This window comes from Protomyctophum bolini, assembly GCF_963924005.1.
Source record: "Protomyctophum bolini genome assembly, chromosome: 18".
Classification (NCBI taxonomy): domain Eukaryota; kingdom Metazoa; phylum Chordata; class Actinopteri; order Myctophiformes; family Myctophidae; genus Protomyctophum; species Protomyctophum bolini.
Window position 1 is genome coordinate 9,720,937 of NC_137879.1, and position 24,968 is coordinate 9,745,904.

Genomic DNA, 24,968 nt, shown 5'->3' on the forward strand with positions numbered 1-24,968 from the left:
ATTCCCCTTGATTGCTACAGAGATGGCTGCCATAAGGGCGGTCAAAGTTATAAATAGCATCAAGGGGAAAGGAGATGATTCATCGATATGGCGGTCCTGACCAGGAAACGTGACGCAGGCGTAGTGGGCAGGACAGATCGTTGCCTCTACTCGGCACTACATCCCACTTTGTACATTCAGGGATTGTGGATGTGGTCCTTTGTGTTTAAAGACCAGTGTTTTTCAACCTTTTTCATATCAAGGACCATTTCTGGCCAAATTTGACTGAGGGACTGCATGTCATATGGAAGCAGGGAATCATAGCTTCAAATTCACATTGGTTGCTCAGTTTGACCCACCAGTTTTGGAGATATGGCTTATAGAGTAATGTCTTACAGAAAACAGCGAGTTGAGAAAACAGGCTTAAAAAGTTCACTTCTGTGGACTCTAACATTACACCTGGCTACATGTTTAAGCATTTATTTCATATTTACATATCGAGTTCAGCTCTGATATTTATTTCAGACATGCTCTAGTATGTGAAGAGTCTGCCTGTGCTATTAACTCATTTTATATTATATTCATAAATTAATTTTTTCTCCTCTGGTGAAAAGCTGGAGGTTGCACGATGGCAGGCTCTCAGTCAAATCTGGTCACTGGTGAAATTTAGCCTCAGACCCAAAACTAAAGAATATTTTGTTTGTATCTTGAGACTGAGAGTGTAAAATCTATATTCTATAAGGGTCCATTTGGTTACAAACTTCTCCATCATTTAGCAGGGGACCACCTGGAACCCCCTCAAGGACCACTAGCGGTTAATCTATACATTATATCTTCTGTGGTGTGTTGTCCATGTCTTTTTTTCGGGGGGGTTATAAGGCTGGAAACAAGGTTGTGAACAGTTTATTCCATGGTTTGTTGACACACAGAGGACTCTTGGATCCTCTCTCTTTTTCTCCGTGACCTCTAACTCAGACTGTGACAATGTCGTGGAAAATATCCTCTTGGCCAGTTTTGCCTTGACATCACAATAATGAGCGTTATTTTCTGACCTTTTCCTCTCTTTTCAGTCAGTGTGTCTCCATAGATACGGTATCAGACTCTGTGATCGGTCATATAATTTACACATGAATGCAACGATTCTTGGCCAGTGTAATTAATACCTTGACCCCACTCTCAATTTGGAACTATTTATATCGGGGAAGAAAACTCATTGCATTTGATGACTTGGAAAGATGCAGTTAGTCCACTTGTGAAGGTCAGATGAATACATAGAAGTACGTATGACATAATTGGTTCCCTCTAATAGTTGTCCTGAGAGGACTATAGGTTTTTGCACCCCCGTCACGTGCCTTTTGGTCGGTTAGATGTTTCTGGAGATACACAGTGGCTTATAATGCCTGAATGAGCCTGCTGCTGAGAGATCTCCAAGAAGCTCCAGTACAAGCCAGGTGTTTGTTAGTGTTGGGTCACCCACCTCCTCTGCTGTGCTACGCAATCTTATGTATAGAACTATAGATTTATGTGCAGGGCATCCGAGTCAGTAAATTATATCATTGATGTCATAACTAGAGTTTTTGTGCATTCATTCAAGAATTAAGCCTAGTGTAAACTGTAAAGAGATTGTTTCAAGTACTCTTACACATAACATGTGCAATGATAATGGGATCATTATTACTTCACAGGATTCTTCTGTCTACACATACGCCATGTCCTAGTATAAGCGATCAACGTCACGTGATCCTGCAAAAACTCTGTCTGTGTCTCAAAAGAAAATTGGCAGAATCGCGGAAGGTTTAGAACATTGGTAGTTGTTACAATTACATGCACTACAAAACTACACCATATGTTGCGATATGACAAAAAATGTACTGTGTACGTTCCCCCAATGGTAAGATTTGTTGTTTTCGCGGAACCCGGAAGTTATACGGGAACGCCTACTGAGTGGCAAAAAACAACTTGCTGGCCTTGACAGCCCATACATTCAAACAGAAAAATTCTAGTCCTGCTGCCTCCTGCATTATGTGCAATTAGAAACGGGTGGTACGCAGGACCATTGAGTGATGATGCTTTTCCAATGGGAGTCACATGGTTTGACCAAACATTTGTGTTTGATGGTGTTCTGTTTGATGCTGTTCTGCCCCTCCCCCCCATCAAACAAACATTTGGTCAAACCACAAAGCATTGTGGCGGCCATTAAAAAAAACACGACCAAGATTGTGTTTGATACGTGTGTATGAGGCCTCAACATGGCAGGGTCAGATAAACAGCCTAGGGGGGGAAAAGGGATATACAAACCTGATATGTTTTGATACTGCCAAAACGTATAGCAGACCAAAACTGGGACGGCAGTTTAGCTCAGCAGTCAGGTGCATACTCTCTATAACCATGACGTCAGTAGACTCACTAGACTGTCATTGTCTGTCCCCTGCTATACCATATACGCATGTTGGATGACTTTGTTACAAAACACAGGGTACTGTCTAGAACTGCCACTTCAGTGTCTCTAACGAGGGCGGTGATTATGCTATAGTTCCTGGAGCTGATTATTAGTAGTTGCAGCGTTCTCTGGAGTCTGCCTCCCGCAGGAGAGCACCTCTTAATACCTGCTGACCAAGGACCTGCAGCTGTACTAATCAGCTGCCTCATGAAGAGGCTCAACAGACAGCTGCTAATGAGCCCTAATTGAATGGGAAGGTCATTTGTGTTCCTGCTTGTTAGTTTAACTGTGTGTGCCGTTTGTGACGTCTTTCCACCCTCCCCGGTTTATGTTACACCTGCGCTCTCGCATGCACCCCATATTGGTCATGTTTAATTCAATTATGTATGCTTAGATACCGGGATAATTGATTGACCTTTTTAATGGGAAGTGACCCCAGCTCTTCTCCGTTTGATTAACAGGCACACAGCAGTACAGTAAATACACGGGCTACGCACAGAGCTACAAATGGGCCGGCAGCCATGACGACGCAGCGCCAAGGTATTTACTCTACCATGACAGTTTAATGGCAAGAATTGAAAAAAAAAGAAGAGAGAAAGTTAGGAAATCAATGATGACTTTTACTTCCAGTGCAAGCTAAATGTTTTTTCACTGTGTAATGGCTACATGAGAAATACATAATCCTTTTGTGCCAGGAAGACCTCCTTTTATGATTATTATTTGTAATATATTATTTACTATGTTCTCCTTTCACTTCTTTCAGGGATGACTGGCGGAGAAAATGCACTGAAATTGTGGCCATCGATGCATTGCAGTTCAGCAACTTTCTGGAACAGTTTCACCCTGCCAGGATCAACAGAGAAATGAATAAGGTCTTTCCTTACTTCCTTACTTACTTTGTGTGTTTCTTGATCACTTAAAACCTATAGTATACACCAGGGGTATGGGACCCCTAGACGGTTCTCAGAGTTACTGCAGGGGGGCCGCCAAATATTTGTGTGATATGCATTTTTTTTTGGCAGTTCTACAAGCTCACAACGTAGATCGGATTTCTTTCTGCAAAAAGTTTTGAGGGGGGAAAAGAGCAGATCAAGTACAGCGTCAAGTTGACCAAGTATTGAGGGTTTCAGTGGTTAAATGTCTGAAATTAACCAAAAACATGAATTCACAAATTTCACACAACATTGTCTATGAAGCTAATCTGTGAGATCTATTAAAAGGTTTAATCTGCAACACCATTTTATACAATTGGTAGTGGGGGACCCTGCTTCATCTATTTCTCTCAGCTAAGGGGTCCTTGCTTGGGATTGGTATACACAGTACTTAGTTGACCAGGGTCCCCCAGGGTTCTATACATGGCCCGCTCACAATGTGTTGTGTTGTGAGCTTGTTCACAACAGTGTTTTCGCTGGATGTAGGGGACATCTTTGGCAGAATAGGGACATCAGAATTCACGAGGTTCATGTCTCTTCCAAGTATAATATAGAGTAGAACCTTTTTTCTCCTTTCCTGGAAGGCGAGCAACAAGTGAGCCAAATCTTTTTGTTTTCTTATCTTCTTAACCCATTAAGACCTGTGTCCGTTTTCTACAAAATGCCTTCTAAATCTGTAGTTCTCAAACTGTTTTGTGCCAAGGAAATTATATGTATTTGGCGGCGGCCACGTACCCCCCATCTGAGGATGTTTTGTGCCAGGAAGACCCCCAGAAGAGAAGATTTGTGTATAATAACACTTAAGATTTCACAGAAATTTGTCAAAAATTCCAATGTGCCGCACTGTGAGCTGCCTTGTAGATCTTTTTGAGAACCACTGTTCTAAACCACTGTTCCAAATCTTAAAACTTATGTTGATTTATATTATATAGCTAAAATCTAAAATGACAGGGATGCTTTCACGGTTTTAATGGGTAAGAAAAAAGAATCACACCCGTGTGAAGTGAGTGGTGCAACTCCTTGTGGGGTTCCCCGGAACTTCCAGACCCACAGGAACGTGTCCAGGGGGCTGGCCCGGTTCCGGCGAGGCTGCACAACAGTGAGACTTGAGACTTGCTCGGACACAGCCAGGGACACAGCCACACACATAGCTGTCTATAGGAGTGGTTGCACAACTCAAAAAACTAAATTAGATACCAGAGTTTCAGGTTATTGCAAGACACTAGAATAGTGGCTAGAAATGGCAAGCAATGCTGTAATATGTACAGTAATATGTTGTAGACATGAATACCGGTAAGAACACTTTCTGTTTATGACTGTGGAATTGTGGCGACCCCTGTTCTTTGATGTTGCGCTTTGATGTTGTATAATCGTGTCTCTTTAGCAGTACAGAAGCAGAAAGGTTCGTGCTGCAAATAATAATAGCTCTCAGTTAAACGTTCTGCTCACATTGTGTTTAGCTAGGGCTCAAGCAGCCTTGTTGGTGTCGACCCATTAAGCCAAAGGTGTACTTTTTCGTACGGCTGAACATAAACGATTTTCAACTGTAAAGATATTTTCAACCAAAACATCTCATGTACACAACCTCGTGTTGTAGTCGAGTCCACCTAAAGTGAGTCCAAGTCAAGTCTGATATAATATATATATTTATTTTCATATGATATGTACAGAAAACACTGCGAGAGCAGGCAGGCGCTTCAGAATCGATATATGATATGATATATTACTTTATTGTCAGTTCACACTGAAATTTGTCTTGCGACACAAGCAGCCAGGTATGCAGAACATATACAAAACACAGAGAACAAGACAATTTACATACATAAAGACATGAGCAATATCCACCGCTTAGATTATCCTGTGGCTACTACATCTCCTGATTGAGCCTCAAGGTCGACTGGTAGACAAAGGACCTCTTTAGTCTGACCTTATTGTATGCTGGTACACCATATCTCCTTCCTGAAGGTAGCAACCTGTATTCTCTATACAACACATGCTTAGTATTAGAGGTGATATTCCTTGCTAACCTTAGGATGCTGTTATCATATGTGGATGTATACAGTTTCTGAAGTTGTTGTCCAACAATCTTTGAACAAATGTTCAGTTGTTGCAGCAGTTGTGACTTTAGGGCTGCAGACAAACATCCATACCAGGTGGTACTACAGTACTGAAGAACACTCATAATAACAGAAGTGAAAAACAAAAGAAGAATCCGTCTACTAGCACCGAAGGATCTTAGACGGCGAAGGAAGTAGATTCTTTGCTTTGTTTTCTTACACACTGAATCAATCTGATCTTTCCATGACAAAAGATGGTCTATTACTACTCCTAGGTATTTGTACGAACATACCTGGTTGATCGGTTCCCCATGAATAGTAATGGGGGATCTGTGTATCTCTGGTGGTGTACCAAAAACAATCTCTTCTGTCTTTTTTGTGTTAATGATGAGAGCGTTGTTATCACTCCATTCAACCACCTTATTTACTCTGTGTTGGTGCAGTCCAGGATCACTGGAACTATCTAGGAGAGAGATCAAAACTGTATCATCTGAGTATTTTAGAATGTATTGGTCTGGTGTGTCAGTGCGACATTCAGACAGGCATTCCTCAATACGACAGCTGTCAGTATAGAGGGTGAAAAGTACAGCTGAGCTCACACAACCCTGGGGAGCACCAACATTAGTAGTTAATGCTGATGAGAGGGTTGTGTTCACTTTCACCCTCTGTACTCTGTTAGTAAGAAAAGAAGCATACCAGTGAATTAAGTATGGATTCAGTTCCAACTGTACCATTTTTGACACTAGTATATCAGACTGTATTGTGTTGAAAGCTGAAGAAAAGTCTAAGAATAGCACTCTCGCATGATTCTTATTTGACTTATCTAGGTGTTTTGTAATTAAGTGGACCAGTGTGACAACCGCATCCTCTGTACCGCAACCCTTTTTGTAGGCAAACTGACTGGGGTCGAATTTGTCTTTGGTTATACTGACAAGATGTTGTAACAGTATTCTTTCAAGTGATTTCATAATCACTGAAGTGAGAGCTATGGGTCTATAATCCTTATGTTCTTTTGGACATTGGATTTTGGGTAGTGGTTTAATGTGTGAGGTTTTCCAAGACAGGGGAATTGTGTGTGTGTCTACAGAGGTTTGGAATATTGGTTGCCACACTGGAGCCAGCTCAGATGCAAAGTGTTTGAGGAGAAAAGCACTGCATTCATCTGGCCCATTAGCTTTCCTTGTGTTAGTACACTGAAACACTTTCCTCACATCCTCTTCAGTGATGGTAATTCTGTCAGAGGGGGCAGGTGTTACAGCCTTCAGTATTTCAGTACACTTTGCGGAATTGTCCAATGATTCAAATCTGGCGAAAAAGGTGTTTAGGTCATTGGAAAAGACAAGTTCATTTTCGGTCACAATAGGTTTTGTTGGGGTTGACATTCCTGTCATAGATTTCATTGTATCCCATGCCTTTTTGTGATCGTTGGCATTAAACGCGTCCTCCAGACGCTGTCTATGTGCCAATTTTGCCTGCCTCATTTTCGTTTTTAACTTTTTATCTGCCAATTTAAGTGCACCAAAATCTTTGTTTATGAAAGCTGTTTTCCTTTCATTTATTACACTTTTTATATCTTTTGTCACATATGATTTGTTGTTTGGATAGATTTTTATCTCCTTTGTAGGAACAACCAGCTGTACACAAAAATTTATATAATCATTTGTGACTGTGGTCATTTCATCTAATGAACCCTCTCTGAACGTGTCCCAATCAGTCCAGTCCAGGCATGCTGCAAGTTGTTCCTTGTTGTCATCTGTCCATGTCCTAACTACCTTCTTCTCTGGCTTCCCTCTTTTTAATTTGGATTTATAGACTGGGGTCATGCACACAACATTGTGGTCAGAGGTCTCTATTGGTGGCCCAATCTTGGCTACATATGCATTAGGAATGTTTACATAGCACTTGTCCAAAATGTTATTTTTCCTTGAATCAATAATATATAACGAATTATCAAAATCAAGTAGATGGCAGAGTTCACACCGCAACTATAAGGAGGACGACGGCGGTAAACGATATCGCTGCGGTCGATGTTGAACGATGTAAACATAGAGATGGACAGTATGAATCCATCTGAATTTCCAGGGTGTCACGTTCAACACATCACATTTAACATGTCTAAGAGAACGTCAATGTTTATATCAATATTGTTATCTTTATAGTTATCGTTGTATTGTATTTTGGGTTTCAGTGAGTGCACTGTATTCATGATTTCAGGTCCTCCAATGATTAAAATGAAAGGATGCCATGATGAATCTTTCAACTTAGAGCATCACTAGACGGCCCATGCAGGCTGAGAGATATTTGTAATAGAAAATCAAGATGTTTATGTTGTCAGGTCTGCCTTTCAGAAAGCATGGAGGAGTTTGACAGCTCTGACAGCGGCATGAGGAATGCCCCAACATGGAGATCAATCCCGTTTGGAAGATTGTTTAGCTAACTGTCATATCTGCCCTTTTGCAGGGAAGAATTTATGGCCGGTCAGAAAGGAGGATGGGCACTTAACAATTCATTTGCACTGTTTGCATCGTTTCCTCGCTGAAAAATTAATCTTCTGAGTGCCCTATCAAATGCATTACATTCTTCATTTAATTTCTGCAGTCCCTAAGTGATGTGTATTGACATGCACCAAACTGTACAGCCCACATGTCACGTTAACGCTTCCTACACGTGCACACGCCCTACAGAGTTAACCACTCGAAGGGGGATGAAACCCCCTTTGTTTTCCGGTTCAAGTTGGGAGCTCGTGCAGGATGAAAACATGGCTGGCTGCATACAGCTGACCTTATTGTACAACAGGATGTAAGTGTAGCCCCCAGCCAAGGCCCAGCCCACAACAGCCCTGCCAATCGGGCTCAGCCCTGTTGGCACGACAGGTTGCCAGTTGGTCTGGCGAGTGGGAGCCCCGGGTTCAATGCCCGCTTCCGCGCAATGCTACATAAGAAACACAGTTTTCTGCAGCTAATAAAATTAATAAAGGGCGTGTTAGATTTAGGTACCAACGGTCACGGAAGTGTTTTCCCATTCTATATAATAATATAATATAATATCCCATATAATTTATAAGAACTGTAAAAACTAAAAACATAAAATATATAAAAAAGTGTCAGGTGATTTTACTTATGGTAATGATGCCTACAAATTGACTACAGTTCTCGACTACTACATCTGCCTTCTGGCATCATTGGTGCACATAATCAGTGTCACTTTGTGTTGCATTGGAGTTTTTGAGTGTTGCAACCACTTCCTTGCGGAGCTATGTGTGTGTGTGGGTGGGTGGATTTGGAATGGTAAAAAACACTTCCTTAACCCAGAGGATGTGGGTTTGATGTTTGGACTTCAGCACTCTGACAACTGCATATCGGCAGCCATGGCTCTGGGCAGTGGGCCCACTGAAGTCTAACACAACCATTATTCATTTGATTAGCTGTAGCTGTGTTTCTTACTAGCCTAAAATGTATCTGCTATGGTTTTTAACCTGAACTGGAAAACAAACTGCAAAATCAGCCTAGGTTTTCAACCCCCTTAAAGCCGTATTTCATACATTGTCATGGTGGTGTGTGAGCTTACTAGATATAGTGTAGTGTAGGCAACATTAGCTATTTTTGACAATTTGTCATGCATTTTTTTCCCTCCAATTTCCATCTATAATGGCATGTCCAAATGAGCAACGCCCACATTAATAGTAGACTATTATAAATGTGTGAAACCACACATTTTTATAACACCAGCTCCACTGAAATCTACTTAAAATGTGTGAAGCTGTCCAATAATATAGTAATAGTATACAGTAATTTAAAAAAATATATATGCTTCACCAGGTCAACCGGATATCTAAATCCTTTTATGTGTGCCTGCGTTTTAATAATGTGCCAAGTGTTTGCCTTCAGGCAACCTGAGTTGCGTGGGTTGTGTTATAAATTACATTTTTAGTGTGAATATGGGGTTGAACTGTATATCCACGATCTGGAACAGTACAGTAAAGCAACCTCAACACCTGAGGCAGACCTGAGACCTGCTTCCGGCATTACCCCAGCACGTGACATATCACCTCTGTACTTCCTGGTATACTGTCCCGCTGCATGTGGCCGGTGGTGACACGACATAATGTCACTTAACCCATTTTGGGCGGGAACCCCTTTTGGTGTTGGCATTATGCTATGCTTTAGCTATTGAAAAATAGCAGATCTACAAGCTCATAGCGTGCCACCGAGTGGCGCGCTACGAGGTCTGCTATTTTTGAAAAGTCGTTAAAATGTGCCTCAGTTTTTTTTTTTTTTTTCTCTACGTCAGGTCTAAATGGGTTAACCACTTTCTACCTGGCACCCCTATTTTGGGACACCAGGTGTGTCATTATAGGCACTTGACATCATTCAAAAATAGATCTACAAGGTCGCATGTGTCTCATTGTGACACGTTGTGTGCATGTTATGCATATTTGAAGTGCAACACTAGTATGACGAAGTATAGCATCGTTTAGGCTTGTGTTATGGATTATGTTTTCTAAAAAGCTCTTAAATTTGATTGTTTTTTTCTTTTTTTTTGCAGGCCTACTGTGGCTTTGCTCGCCCCGGGGAAAGAAGAGAGAATCTCTCAGCGGTGGCCACGGGGAACTGGGGCTGCGGTGTGTTCGGGGGAGACACCCGACTCAAAGGTAAGCTGGAAAGGAAAGGCGACCCTCCTCCACCGTGCTTCCATCAGAAGCACAGTTCAGTCACGCTCTGCCCTGTATGGCACTGTGTAGGCTGAGTGGAACACAACGCTGGATGAATCTCACGCTCCACCTCCAACCGATCACTGTGGCCGACCATTAGTCTTCCACGGAATGCGTTCATTTACTTAACCCATTTTGACCTGAGGACATGGAAATGTCTTCTAAATCCTAAAAGTTTTCTGAAAACCCTATATTTCTATGTCAGTGGTTCTCTAACATTTTCATGTCAAGGACCCCCAAAAATATATGTAATTGGCCGCCGACTCCCATCTGAAAATATGTTGTTCCAGGGACACCTCAGAAGCAAAGATTTGAGTTTAAAACGTTGGCTCTGAAAGATTATATTAAAAGATTTGCGCCACATTTTCACGTTAAAAAAAAATAGCAGACCTACAAGCTCGTAGCGCGGCACTCGGTGCCGCGCTATGAGCTTGTAGATCTGCTATTTTTCAATAGCTAAAGCATAACATAATGCTAACACCAAAAGGGGTTCCCGCACAAAATGGGTTAAGGCCTATTCGTCTGCCTTCCTCTTATTGATCAACTGACAAAGGTTTATATTTTTCATTAATAGTGAAATTGATCGCCTGCCCTGGCCCATCAATCTGTTCCAGGGGCTCTGTCGGAGCCCTGTATCACTGTCGGCGAGCACGGTTTGTTCAGGAGGGGCTTTTTTCTGCGCTAGCCTTTCAGAAGCTGCAGCTCCTTGCATTTCTGGAGCCAGTTTTCCCCTTTGCCTCCTTCCCTACGGCGCTGTTGTCACATTCCACCTGCTCAGGAGGAGCCACCTGCACACATCTATGCATATTGGTTAATTAGTGGCTAAGTAACAGCTCTCCACTGGCGGAGTTACCCACTGTCTCCTTAATGACATGTCTGTAGGGAATGGGCATTTCACGCCCATGATGTTCCCCTCTATTTACCTGCTGGGACTCTAAATGGCCACCTATTTCTTTTAACGGTGGAATAATTCTTGAAGACGGGTGATTAGGGCTGCAACTATCGATTACTACTTTTTCAATTATTCCAATAATCGAGAAGCGTAAAAAAAAACCATAATATAACCTACCTACAAGTATACTGTATATGTTTTTTTTTTTTTATAACTTTGGTTAACTACTTAAGCCTTGTTGCATGCTTTGTTGTACAACAGTGTAGTGTAGCTTCGCCTTCACGTGCAGATGTTTGTTCAACGTTGCTCGTTATGTGCCTTTGTCCAAAGGCAGCCCTCATTAATCAGCTGACTTACTTCCAAGCTCTTTAAATATTCAGAAGTCTCCGGGGCCAGACCCGGCCTTCCTTTCTAATTCTGTCGCTGATCCAGTCAGTGTTCTCAGTGGGGGTGAGAGAGACCAATCCCCTGGATTATTTACCTTTAACAGGCAATGTTAACACAATTTCCGCCGGGATTAATTAATAACATGCCAGGATATCGCCCTGTTCAACCCTTATTTTGAAGATCCAAAACACCACGACCGGATGTTGTGTCAGCTTAATGGTGTGTGTGTTGTCTCTACCGGATGTTAATGTCTGATCAGTAGTACTGGTCGGCGCCATTACTACGACTGCCAGGCTCCGTGCAATAAGCAATTTGACCAGAGATGCTGCCTGGGAGGGGCATGTGGAGACTAAAGCGACTGAAAGCGTGCATGCACGTGCACACATGAGCGATTGAGCGTGCCTTTCCACTAGATCGAATCAAACACATTTGAATAAACGTAGGCTACGCATTTTGGCAGTGTCGCCTCCCGACAAACAACGGAGGCTACGTTTTTTTGCGTGGAAACGAGTAACGGAGGCTACTGTAAAAACAAACGCGTGCAAACTCGTAAAAGTATCCTTGTGCATAAAACACGATACGTGTACTAGAAAGATTGTCAAGAGAAAGCACAGTGAAGTCAGGGACTTATTTCCAATGTGGGCCTTGCGCTGTTAACCACTTAAACCCTACTACAGTATATACTTCATTGACAGGGGTCTCCCAGGGGTCTTTTTCCCTCTACACCAAATCTCTTAAACACAATTAGCAGATCTACAATCTCACAAACCATCACAACACTACACATTTTTGCCTATTATGACACCCCCATTCCACAGAGTAGAGACGATAGGACTGGTCATTTTCTTTTTAAATAAATAAAAATACATAATGAATAAATGACAGTTTCTCAGTTTCATCTGTATAGGTTTATGTATAGTATAGTCTATTCAGTATATTGCCATGATTCCCATGATTCATTGGACCCCTCACAGTCCACGGAGACAGTGTTTTTGTGTCAATTCCCCCGAGTGCCGTTCTTTAACGCGCATCGGGCTTCTATCCCCACAGCTCTGCTCCAGATGCTGGCAGCTGCTGAGGCAGGACGAGATGTGGCCTATTTCACCTTTGGTGACGGCAAGCTCATGACGGACGTCCACAAGTTGCACTCGTTCCTCACCCAGAGCAACGTCAGTGTCGGTAAGTCAAGCATACTGCCAGCTCCTCCTGTGTGTTGTGGTGTTTTGTGTTTATTGCGAACGCAGTGAGCACTTACTATGAGACCTAGCAGATCATGTCTGTCCGTGTGTCTGTCCCGCTTTTGTGCCCATATATGGAGCTGAGTGATTTGACTCAGCCATAACCATATAAGGAGTCCCCAAAGCAGCTATACGTCCAAATATGGAGTGTGTTGCATCAATCACAAACAAATCACTCAGCTCCATATATGGGCACAAAAGCGGGACAGACAGTTGCGTTCGCTTCCCGCGTTTGCGCGTCTTACTGGTTTTACTTGGTTTGACACTAAATAATTGGATGGATGTTATTTCTGTTTTTCTTTTCATTTACATACTTTTGCTTTCCCATCTTGCCGTTTCTGATAAGTTCATCACCTTTCTAAACATGAGAGAGGACATTTCTGAGCTTCTCTCAAAAGAAAATCCACTTTGATTGTAATTTCTGGGAAATCTAACATTAATATTCACCTACAGTAAGCTTTGTCTGATGCACAGAAATGTCTGAAAATCTACTGTTGAATGGGCGGCGGCGGGTACACCGTTGTGTCGGGTCACAAGTTATAGGGACGCGTCGACCGTCGGATAGCTTGTTGTTGAAAACGACGTCATAGGCTATTTTTTAGCACCAAAAGACAAAGCAAAGAGAAAGTAGACCGACTCATAAATGATCCTCCAAAAATATATACCGTAATACAAATAAAAAGGAAGAACTGTCGGTGTCGGCTCTCAGGCGCAGTCAGCAACTTATTTTCACACCTTCATCCACTCACTGCATGCACACAAATAACATGCACAACCCTCTGTGATGTCTTTAAGTATTCTTTAATTTGTATGGGAATTTGCACAATATTTATATATTTCGTACTTTGATGGAATCTACAGTATAGGGTGCTTAATGCAATTAAAGGAGTATTATATATGTTTTTTTTCTTTAATTTCATTATACATCTAAAACAATCCCCCAGCACATGCATAAAATATAATAATAGAGAACGAACGAAAATACATCGCATGGATGCAACTGGGACGTGCATCCTCAGTGATGTATCCCAAGGTCATCGGGGTCTCGGGTCTCGCGAACATCATACCCCTCACTCGGGTGACCCAGCCGGGGTGATCAAGTCCCGACTTACGTCCCAGTAGCTACCCTCGATCAGACCCACTAGGGAAAGACGGGACCGCACAATCCGTTGGAAACACTCTATGCCGGGACTGAGAGGTACAATTCTGGCATGTGGAGGGACTAGGCTCTGTGGGTTGCCTCCTGTCCGGGCCCCTCCTACGTCTCACCAGGTCCACTCCTGCTCTCACCAGGAGTACCGCAAGGACCTGTGCGTTGCACCAGTCTCCCAGCACCAGACACTTCATTCAGGAGTGGTGGATTCTTGAGCCGCAATTTTTCAGCAGGCTCCACCGCTGGGCAACGGTAGTACTGCAGGCTCCACTTGCGGCTCGACTGGCCCTCCTAAAGGCCTCATCGAGGCCTCATCCTCACGGAGGATGCAGGCTGGGGCGCTAACCCATACTGCTCCCGGGGTGCCGTCTACATTCCGGCTGTCACCCGTCTCTCCGGTAGTCACCAGACTATACCTGGTTGTCACATAGTCTATTCCTATGAGTCACTATAAATAGAATACATCGCATGGATGCAACTGGATGGAAGTGACAGTAATAATTATAAAGAAAATCAACACGGTAGGCCTATAACGCAAACAAAAATGAACAAACAAAACACTGCCATACTGTGCATTGTATTCATATTTTATCATATCTGACATCTCATTAAGCCATTTATTAAAACAAGATGGAGAGAAGGTGACTTCCAGTCGAAAATAATGAATATCTTAGCTGCAGCCATTCCAAGCATCAAAGCCTTGTGTTCTTCAACCGTATATCTCATGGTATTCTCTGAACATCCCATTAAAGCACATTTTATATAGACTCTAGTCTAGAAAACTATATTCAAATATCTTTGACCAGAAATCATGTCAAAGTGGACAAAGCCAAAATGTATGTGTTAAAGTGCCTTCCACTGGGGTGGCAGTGGCTCAGGGGTGGCTCAGGGGTAGAGTGGCTGCTTGCCGGGCTCCACCAAAATAATTGGCTCACAAATGAACAGCCTAGACCAGATCTTCAAGAAGCAGGTGCTTAACAAAAGCCCTGTGTATCCGATCTGATGCTGCTCACCCACTACATCCCTCTCCCATCCCCCTGTGCCACAAAAGACAGGCACAAACATTCCTTTGTCCCTGTCTCTATTTGCACACTAAATGCTGCTGGGTGGGTAGAACAAGGAGATAACCTTATGATATAGCACGTTTTACTTTTTACTGTATTGGTCTCGTGCCTAATGTCTATGCACATGCACTTTCTATGACCTACCAAAGTGCACTTTTAACGCCTGCACTTTAATGGTTATGTGCACCTTTGTACTTTAGTATCTGCTATGTGAACTGTTTGTTTATTTGTACTGTTTCATTGTTTAATGTACTGTCTATGCTGCAACCCAATTTGCCCTTCGGAGACACTAAGGCCACTTTTAGACGGCGACCATCTCCATATAACACGTCAAAGTCCCGTTGCGTTCTCATTTTTTTGGACCATTTACATGAGAACGCACACTTGAATGAACACGCTACAAAGTGCATGCATATATATGCCAGGTCGCTAGGTGGCGCGTGTCCTTGTGGGGTCCGTGTGACGCAGCGCTTATATAAACCATAGACATAAGTCACGCATGCGCAGAACTACTTCCGTTCTTCTTCTACACAGAAAGTAAACAAACGTTGCGTCCTCATCACACCTCCAGCAAACCGGACTATCCGACATGGTTGTTGTAGTTCGTTTCCCCTAGCAACTGACGCATGCCTATGACACCATGTAAAAACGTAGGACACGGGGCGAGCCGACCAGAGCTGACTTAAGCCATGATGTCACAAGTTTTGCGGATCCACCGTTTTGCCTGTTTATATGGAGACCATAGGAAACGGCGTTCTAAAAGATTTCCACTCTGGGAGGTGGTTTCACTTCGTTGCGTTTTCACCTCCTGTGAACACGGTTCTCGTCTAAATGACAGCAGCAAACGATACTTTATTTTGCCGTTTTTTATGAACACCATCCTCGTGTAAAGAGCACCTAAATAAACTCTAACCTTGAACCAGAGTTGGTGTCGAAGTGTCCTTGAGCAAGACGCTGAACCCCTAATTGCTCCCGCTGCGCAGGTGCGGCTTGCATGGTTTCCTCTGCCATCGGTGTATGAATTTGTGGGTGAATGTGATGCACAATCTCTGTAAAGCGCCTTGGATGAAGGCGATCCACGTTCCACACCACCACATGGAGTGCAGTGCCCCGTTGTCCAGAACCAGCACAAAAGCCTCTGCCCGTGCTCTGGACAGGGCCCAAATTAGCCAATGGATCACACCTGATCACCCCTAGATCTCCATATATGGAGCTGGCCTGTTCTGACATCACAATGATGGTTCTGACATCTGCATAGACTCCATATTTGGGCATACATGACAAAGAACCCCATATATGGGCATAAAGGGACACAGACACAAAATAACTGGTTTGGGCATTCATTTCCAACTTGCTTCGTTCCAAGTAGCCCAACGGGTTCTTTTGTGCGATACATGGCCAAAGCCAATGGCGTAGGTTCTTTTTTTCTTTTCTTACCGAACGACATAACTCTATTTGGAACAGCTTTCTCATGGAAGAGGTCTTCTCCACACACTTCAGTGCTCTGCCCTGACCACTGCCCTTGTTGCATGTCCAGCTGACCCCCTGTTCTCCTGGCTTCTGTCACAGGGGACGTTTATGACCTCCTGGGGCGCTACTACAGCTCCGTGTGTAAGAGCTGCCTCGGCCGGCTCCCTGATGTCAGCCTCTACGCCTTCATCTACCGGGAGGTCAGCTCCTCCTCTCCCCCCCCGGCGTCCCACCACGGCCCAGGCGGGGTCTCGGCCAGACTGTAGTGTCCCCGCTGACCGCCAATTAAGGTCAGGTAGCCTCGATGAGTCACCGTGCCTGACCTTCCCGAAGACATACAGCACATACAGATAATCATGCCTGATTTACATTTAGGTACGTGGCGCGGGTGTGACGCGCAACTGAGTATAACTCAATCTTAATGTGCGAAAGCATTCTCTGTCCGCCTTCCAATCAAATATTTGTCCTCACATGAACACTGATTTTAAAATGGTGGACGTATCAAATGCCATTTAATCTATTCACAGCTCAAAATGGAAACCTATGAGGCATGTGTAACATCGACAGGAACATCAAACAGAATTCAAGTCGATAATAAGCTGTGTCTGGCGCTGGGGTAAAAAGCTGCTGTTTATTTTGCTACGGCTGCTGCTAATACTACTCCGATGGTTTGAGCTTCGATACGACACAATTGCAATTTTTAATGGTGAAGCAAAGGTTGCCATCCATCTTCTGAGTTTGTCATGTTGCCTTTTTTTATTTTACCCACACATTTCCAGCCTAATTGAATTGGCTGTCAGAAATCAAGTTAAAGGAAAAAACCAAACCAATAGAATAGGCTTGGCAAAGCGTGGTGCAGTCTCAGGAAAGACAATTGATTTAAAGAGCAGTCCAGCTCTTAGGGAAATAGGCTTTTAGCCTCTGTAGGTTAACTTATATTGGCAATAACACTGTAGCTCGGATATTGGCTGCATGCCACATACCTTTTTGCGTGTGCTTTGCTGAATCCTGTCCCTCTTTTAAAAGGATTTCATTTTCCAGGGTTATTCTTTTACAGTTTATCTAATTTCAAGGTGGAACCTTTTGATTATTATTGTTTGTATATTTCAAATTTAATTGAGGATTTGCCTGCTTGATAATGGTTTTGATAAGTGAAATTTTAAGTAAATAAATAACTGCATAAGATGTTTCATCAGTTTAATTTGATATCCGGTTTGTAATTCTATGTGACTTGGCCCGTATCAAAGCAGTTGATTTATGTTTGTTTATCTGCATTGCATTCACCCCCCTTCGGACGGACAGTTTAAACGTCACAAGCGGCTTCTGTCCCGTGGATGTCGTACTGTAGTGTACTGTATATGGCAGTCCCCATGCCGCCTTGCCATTTATCTTCCCCCAGCTATTGCTTCGCCCTTTCACTCATGGTTTAATAAGGTCATACCTTTTATATAAACTGTACATGACACCTCATTAAGTAAAGTGTGCATCAGGGAAGATCACAGTCACACGCGAGAGTTAGTCAGGCGCTGGAGCTCCTGCTGTATGTGTTTTCTCTGGCTCATCTTTATCTGGAACGAATGCCTATGCCACGCGACTGTACCCGACAGTAACCCTGGCATCCTGATTTTGGGCATGTCATGATGACAGACGAAAATTCTCAAAATTAGTGTAGGTAACTTAACTTTGGTCCATTGTTTCTCCACTTTAATAATACCAATTGGTATTATATTTTATTTCAATTTAATTGTTGATTAGTCACCTTTACAATGAGGTACAGCTTGTAAGGACCAGGTGTTTGTGGAATGAGCAACACTGCTAAACGTGTGGGTTGCACCCCCCAAATTAATATATATATACCGGTAATAAAATATTAGGGAACTCTGTAGCTTGTGGAAGATCCATACGCAGCCACAACACTTGGCATGCCAGGGGCGGTATCTCTCTCGCAGATTAGAAAGAATTTGTCGTCATTGAAGGCAATCTCAATGCGGTGAGATATTGGGATGAGATTCTGGAGCCACTGATGATCCCATATCTTAAGAATCTGGGACCTAACGCCATACTCCAGGATGACAACGCTCGCCCCCACAGTGCCAGGATCATCACAGAGTACCTCCAGAATTTGTGAGTGGAGAGGATGGAATGGCCTCCCGTGTGTCCAGAGACTAGTCCAGACCTCAACTCAATGAAACTCTTGTGGGATCTTTAGCTAATCTCTCAAACTACTGGACCAATCGATGCCAAACATTGCATGCACGCTGCCTAGTAGGCTACAGAATGTTTTATACTTTTTGAAATATTTAACTACATTTCTTTTAATGGAAGTCAATGGGGTTCTGATCAAGCTGAAACCTTGACCAAATTTGTATTAATGCATCATAGATCATCTGAAATCCTCATGTGAGGTTACAGTATGTAGTCTTGCGTAGCCAGATAATTGGAAATCTCGGCCTACTGATCTATCTGGTGACATGCATTTTCCCCACATGTTGAAAGTGGTTAAAAGTGGTGTCTGCTTTTTATAAATATTGAACCAATGAAGTATTAATAAGAGCTTGTGTTGTGAATAAATACATTTGATCCATTGTAATACTGGTTATTTCATCCATTTCCTGAAAAGTTTACATTTTGGACATACAGTACAAGGTTTCTGCCAGACAGCGACAATATGAAACGTAGTTTATACGAACATTAAACCTAAACATGAATCATGTGAGTTTCAATGAAATAACACGTCAAGGATATAAACACAAAAGTCAAAGACCTATGACTTCAGCATGTTAACTGGGTATTTCCAGTTAAATCCCTGTGGTGCAGATGATTGAATGCGTCTCGGGGAGCCTGTAAATTGATGACTGAGGTGGAGTGTCTCATTCTCTGTGTCCACAGAACCCTAGCCCGAGTAGGGGGTCACTCTTTGTAGCCTGCTGATTTCAAACAAGCCTTTGGTGCCCCCCCTCCATAGAAACGCTGGGAAATCGTATCGGATTGTTCCCCAATGCACTGAACCTCACTGTATCATTGACCTTTAAGTTGACCGACCTGGCTGACCATCTGCCATCAAGTTATGAAGCTAATGCTTTCAGTTGATTTATAAAGAACTATTTTAATCAAATATTAGTTGCCTGGGCCATGGCTCAGTGGTCCAGGCACCTTGGCTGGCAGTCCTGTCAGCCTACTGTCTGTCCCTCCATGAAAAATATATAAAATAAAGGTGAAACCATTTAAATATTAGTTTTGTTATGTTATCGATTTTTTTGCATGACATAATATGGCATAAGTGCCTTGGCTTATTAGAATAAAAAAGTGTATAAATAATCCTCATTGATAGGCCTATACGTATATATAAAAATATTTATTTTTGATTAACAAAAAGTATTGTAATCGATAGAATATTCGCTATGTAAACCGAAAAATGTAGCCCTACTTTATTGACTGATGGCTGAACATGTGTTGGTTTCAAATGGTGATGTCTTATTGTCTTCTTAATTTGTTGATCTGCTACAACTTGGAAATGGATATGTCTCTAACAAAACTGCATTTGACTTTCTGTTTAATTTGACATGGAGCTGTTCAGACTAAGGCTTACCAAAGGGAGGGAGGGCTTTGGGTATTGGTGAGGGTGAAAGGGTCTAGGGCTCTGGGCGATACATTTCACCAATAAAACCTTTTTACAGCAATTATGATAAAATGGAAATATACTTTGCATATACATATTGTATGATGTCTTGTATTGTCCCTCATTGCATACATTGGATGGACCCTGGAGTATCGCAAAGTAGTTTATTATCGGATTCTCTTTGAAGTACGAAAAATTACACCCAATCATTTATTTTTCTTTTGGCAATGCTGTTTACCCCAAAGTTCAGATCTAACGCTGCCGGATATTGTATTATGAATGGACAAGCCTATTAATTCTGAGCTCATTTACAGTTCTTTTGATCATTAGTGCTAAGTCTCTGTAATTTAGTGCAAGGACCTCTTGGCCTGAGATAAAAGGCAACATGATTTGAATATTAATATGTTTGAATAGTTGGGATTGAAGACGTACTGTAGACGGAAATAGGATTTGTTGTCATGGGTCCTGTTTAGTTATTCATACATTGTCCTCTCCATGATGTGAAAGTATGTATCACGCACATACAGTACAGTACAGTAGATACAAAGCTCTCATGATTTATCGATATCACGAGAGGTTATCAAAAATACAAAGGGGTGTTTAGATTCGGTTCACATACAGTATAATCATAATATGAATTAACGTGAGCAGTGGCACAGTTGTGTAACTTAATATTGTTTTTATTATGATTATTGCTCTGAATTCTCTCTTAGTTTGCGGTACTTAATTGATTATATATTTTTGCATGTTGTAGGTAGGTATTAGGGGTGTAGCGATATGTACACTGCATCGAAAAATCTGTTTTAATCTCAAGAATCAAGTATATCGAAATGTAAACAGCAACATTGACTTTGCGTCGTATCGTTAAATTGTTGTATCGATTTTAAAACATATCGTTTCATCATAATGAACCATGTATCGCATTGTCAAACATTTATTGTGATACAGTACATATCCTATCGCTGTTAAAATGTATCTTTAAACCCCTAGTAGTCAGAACCTCTCCATCTAAAGAGAAATGTGTTTTTGTATTTGCTAGGTACAACCATACACTGGAGTGACCTGATAATAGACATTTTAGACATCAATAACCATTTATTTAGGGTTTAAGTGGTTATTTAGGGTAGAAAGGAATACTGTCACCTGTATTCCTTTGAATCCTTTCTACACTAATTAACCACTTAAACCCTAAATACTTATTTGACCGGAGTCCCCCAAGGGTGTACACCCACACACACCCACACATCTTTTTTTTCCTCGCTACACTAAGTATCTTTGACAGAAACCCGTCTTCCAGTGACGTCATTAATGGAGAATCCAAGCTATTAGAAAGTGCAGGCTTGTTTAAAAAATAATCTCCCTAACGATGTCACTGGAAGAACTGCCCATAGCCCTCCTATGAGACACGGAGTAGAAAAAGATTGTTCTATTTTATCATAGGTCAATTGCTTTTGGTATTTTGAAAAGCACTATATAAATTTGAGCTATCATTATAACATTAGTGAGGTACTACAATTATATGAAGATAGGTTGAACAGTGGTGAAGTCGTGCTTTAAAATGATGCAGTATTCAATGGGATTCATTAAGAGATGGTGGTTTGGCAAGCTGCCAGCACCAGGTGCATCTTTTTCTACAGAAGGTGTTCTACTGGAGCAGGACATAATTAGACAGCTTAAGCATTGCTTCTCAACCTTTCCAGTGCCGTTGCACCATGGGACATCAAAGTGTTTGTAAATGTCATCCTTAAAGCTATAGGTGTTAGTGGGCAAAAAGATCTGTGAGGACTGGAGACGGGAGAGGCGCAGATAGCTCTGCGGGCTTGTTCTTCTTCGGTGAGTTTAGCTGAACTTTAACCGAATGTTAAAATTGTAACGGCATGGCGCCTGAATTGGCCTAGCCGTCTGGAGCAGTGGTTCTCAAAAGTTTTTAATTTCAAGCTCCCCCGTAACTCTGAGAGTGTACAAATGGACCCATGAGGGCCCATTTGAGCAATGTTTGTCTGTATATCTGTCTCTGTATGTCGGTATCTCTGGCCCCACAAACGTAGACCAATCACAGCTCAGGTCACACTGCCACGTGCACACACCACAAGCTCATGTTGGCACATCATTAGTGATGTGTGTATAGGCGCGTGAGATATTAGTAGGGAAGCCAGTTGGCCAGATGACATTTCTTTAAATTAGCTAACTGAATGCATGTGCAGGGATTGAATACCGAGGGCTTGTGTGGCTGTCATTTTGTGCAATAAGAGTACAATTAAGGATTATTGCATTTTTTTAAAGTAAATTCACATTGGCGCACAAGTAACATGCATATATAGCATATATACTGTAACTACTGTATGTGACATTTGAAACCGCTCATCCGTTATGAGGATGTTGTGACATTGTACATTAGGAGTTCCTGGATCCTCTGTAGTACTGTACGTAGTATCCATCCCCAAACTCCACAGAGCTGCTGTATAGCCATGAGCGCATTTGAACTCGACGTGACCTAAATGTTCCCCCACTTCCTCCTCTCGTGTGCCCATCGTGGCGCCTGCCTCAGCGGCGGCAGACTTGCTTATACCGTTTCATGGTAATTGGTCTCTCCTCCACTGGATCTGCTGAGAATGCATCCCAGATCCAAAGGCACTTCCTTCTTCGCCACCACTGAATCCTGCTTACGTTGTCTCTCTCTTATTTTGGTCTGAATAGCCTGCAGGAAAAATAAGTCCTTACTATTAAGTATACTATAGCGTAAAGGGTGGAAGGTGAGGAATCGGAAATTGAACAGCAATTCTTTTCATTAGTGACAGCCTTCTTGTGGCCATTTATAGTTCGAGCGTTTCTCCCCCGCGATTGATCCAAGAGGGGGGAAAAAAAATCAATATTTATGTGATCGCTGGACCTTTTAAACAAACTGACTGCATGCGCGCTCGCTCCATGAGGTCAAGGATTGAGTGAGTGAAGTATGTTTTTTTTCCCCTGCTATCAGATTGCCTATCTATCACTGGGGCATCATGTAATTGATACTGACTCAGGTGGAATGAAATGTGGAGCAGGTCCGTTTTTTTCCCTTCCTTTTAACAGAGGAGGCCTTAAACCTAATATAACGTTGCTGTCGGGCAGACCGTCGTGTATGTTTTTCCTTAATCACCCCACGTTATACTTTGTTGTAAGACAGTGTCGCACAAAAGTAGCACAAGTAGCATTTCTCCAAGCTCAGCACGCTGTTGCGTTGTGACGCTTGATCTTGTTTGTAATTGGGACACCAGGCTGAAGGTGTTTAAGTCTGTCTATGAGTTCTAAAATGTTTTTCCAATTAAAAGTAATGACAGGAGCTTCTGACTAAACTACGTTGGATTCATTAGAACAAAGGAGTAACTGTTTTGGATACAGGTTTCTATACAGTGATGATATACTCACCATGAGAGACAGGGAGATGGGTGGGCTGCTCATTAGGTCCATTATATAGAAACCAACTATAGAGGGACATTAACATATTATTTCTTAGATTGCAGAATAGATAAATACAACTTTTTTTTGCAGATGCTTGACAAAAGTTTGCTGAACGAGCAATCTATTTCTGGCATGTGGGAACCTAAATTACCTTCATTAGAGTATACCTGTACATGGGGATAGAGTTAAGCTGGAATTGTCACAAGGACGGTTGCTGTTCTGTTGCTGCTGACCATTAATCATTGCCTCAATTTGGTCATCAACATTTCGTTTTTAGGAATTAATCGCACCATTTAACCAGACGCTATGCTTCTCGATGTCACACATTTAGCTGGCCAAAATGCATATGGCTTTTTAATTTCCCAGAATATCGCAGAATTTATTTGCTTTCCAGTATTTACCTATTTGGAACGGCAAAGCACCTCTTCAAGCCTTTAATTGCACACTTGTTGCTCCTTCTACCCATAACACCATCTGTTCCTGGTCCACACAAGACCAATCATCATCACCCCACAAACAGAAAAATAGATTCTCCTCCTTGGCAGGGATTTCGAAGTGCCATAAAGATATTTTTATTAAGCACAAGGAATTAGATTTTCGGCTATTAAGAAATGTATTCAAGTAAAATTATTAGTGTTTCATGAAGGGGCCACGCTGGGTCACGAAGGAGACTGCACGATGAAATCCTGTGTGTTGATTTAACTCAGAGTATACAAATGGACCCTCACAGGTCCATTTGGTTCCATTTGTATACTTTAGGATAAGAATAAGCACAGGATTTTTGCAGTGTTGGATGTGCAGATGTCGACGATCCTCTGATACTGTATGTCATGTTGTTGCCACATCGGGCAGATGTTTCTCTGTGGTTTGAAAGGTGCCACGGACAGATGTTTCGCTCACATTTCAAAGGAGACGCATCGTTTTCAGCAGGATATGATTAGATCCCAACACATGGCAAGTAGTTGTTGATTTGTGGGGGGAAAAACAACAAGTTCAGTGAATACATTATTGGTGAGAGTCAACTTCCATAAGTGTTTTTTACAGTGCAGCGATATAATATGATGTCCGTTATGAATGGCTCAAGTGAATGATGAGCTGCAGAGATGGGCCAGCCGTGCGTGCGCGTGTGTCCGTCAGTCCTAGAGCAGAGAGCTGTCTGAGTGACTCCAGTGCTTAGAACAGTGCTGGCAGAGTGGACTCCCAGGCTGTCGGGTTGCACACTGCTCGTTATGGAGCTGTCACTGGGAGGGTGGCAGCGGAACCAGGCCATTGGCCCCCAGTGTACTTCCTGTGTGTGTGTGTGTGTGTGTTTGTGTGTGTGTGTGGAGGGCGGTGAATGTAAAGGAATGTCTATAGTATATAGACCAAAGATTTGCGATCATTTAAGCCTGATTCATACTACTGACACACAACGGTCTTACTCTACAAACTCACAATGCATCATGGATGCGATGTGCTGTGAGCTTGTGCATTGAATTGCCCTAATGTTGCCATACAAATATTATAGCCTTGCCTTGCCTCGAATTACCCCTGAGGTTGCTGTTTAGACTACCGTATGCATATAATGTACTTGTTTTGAGTCTTG

At 42.4% G+C, this 24,968-nt stretch overlaps 1 protein-coding gene across 1 annotated transcript in view; it reads left to right on the top strand.

The window, feature by feature from the left end:
* The window catches only part of LOC308332918 (poly(ADP-ribose) glycohydrolase), a 47,657-nt gene extending 30,144 nt beyond the window's left edge, over positions 1 to 17,513 (top strand). The window contains exons 13-17 of the mRNA XM_080789059.1: positions 2,881 to 2,959; positions 3,183 to 3,291; positions 9,954 to 10,059; positions 12,449 to 12,577; positions 16,423 to 17,513. Coding sequence (XP_080645185.1) covers positions 2,881 to 2,959; positions 3,183 to 3,291; positions 9,954 to 10,059; positions 12,449 to 12,577; positions 16,423 to 16,589 — 590 coding nt within the window. The 3' untranslated portion in view covers positions 16,590 to 17,513. The remainder of the gene's footprint in view (positions 1 to 2,880; positions 2,960 to 3,182; positions 3,292 to 9,953; positions 10,060 to 12,448; positions 12,578 to 16,422) is intronic.
* Positions 17,514 to 24,968: the final 7,455 nt, after the last annotated feature.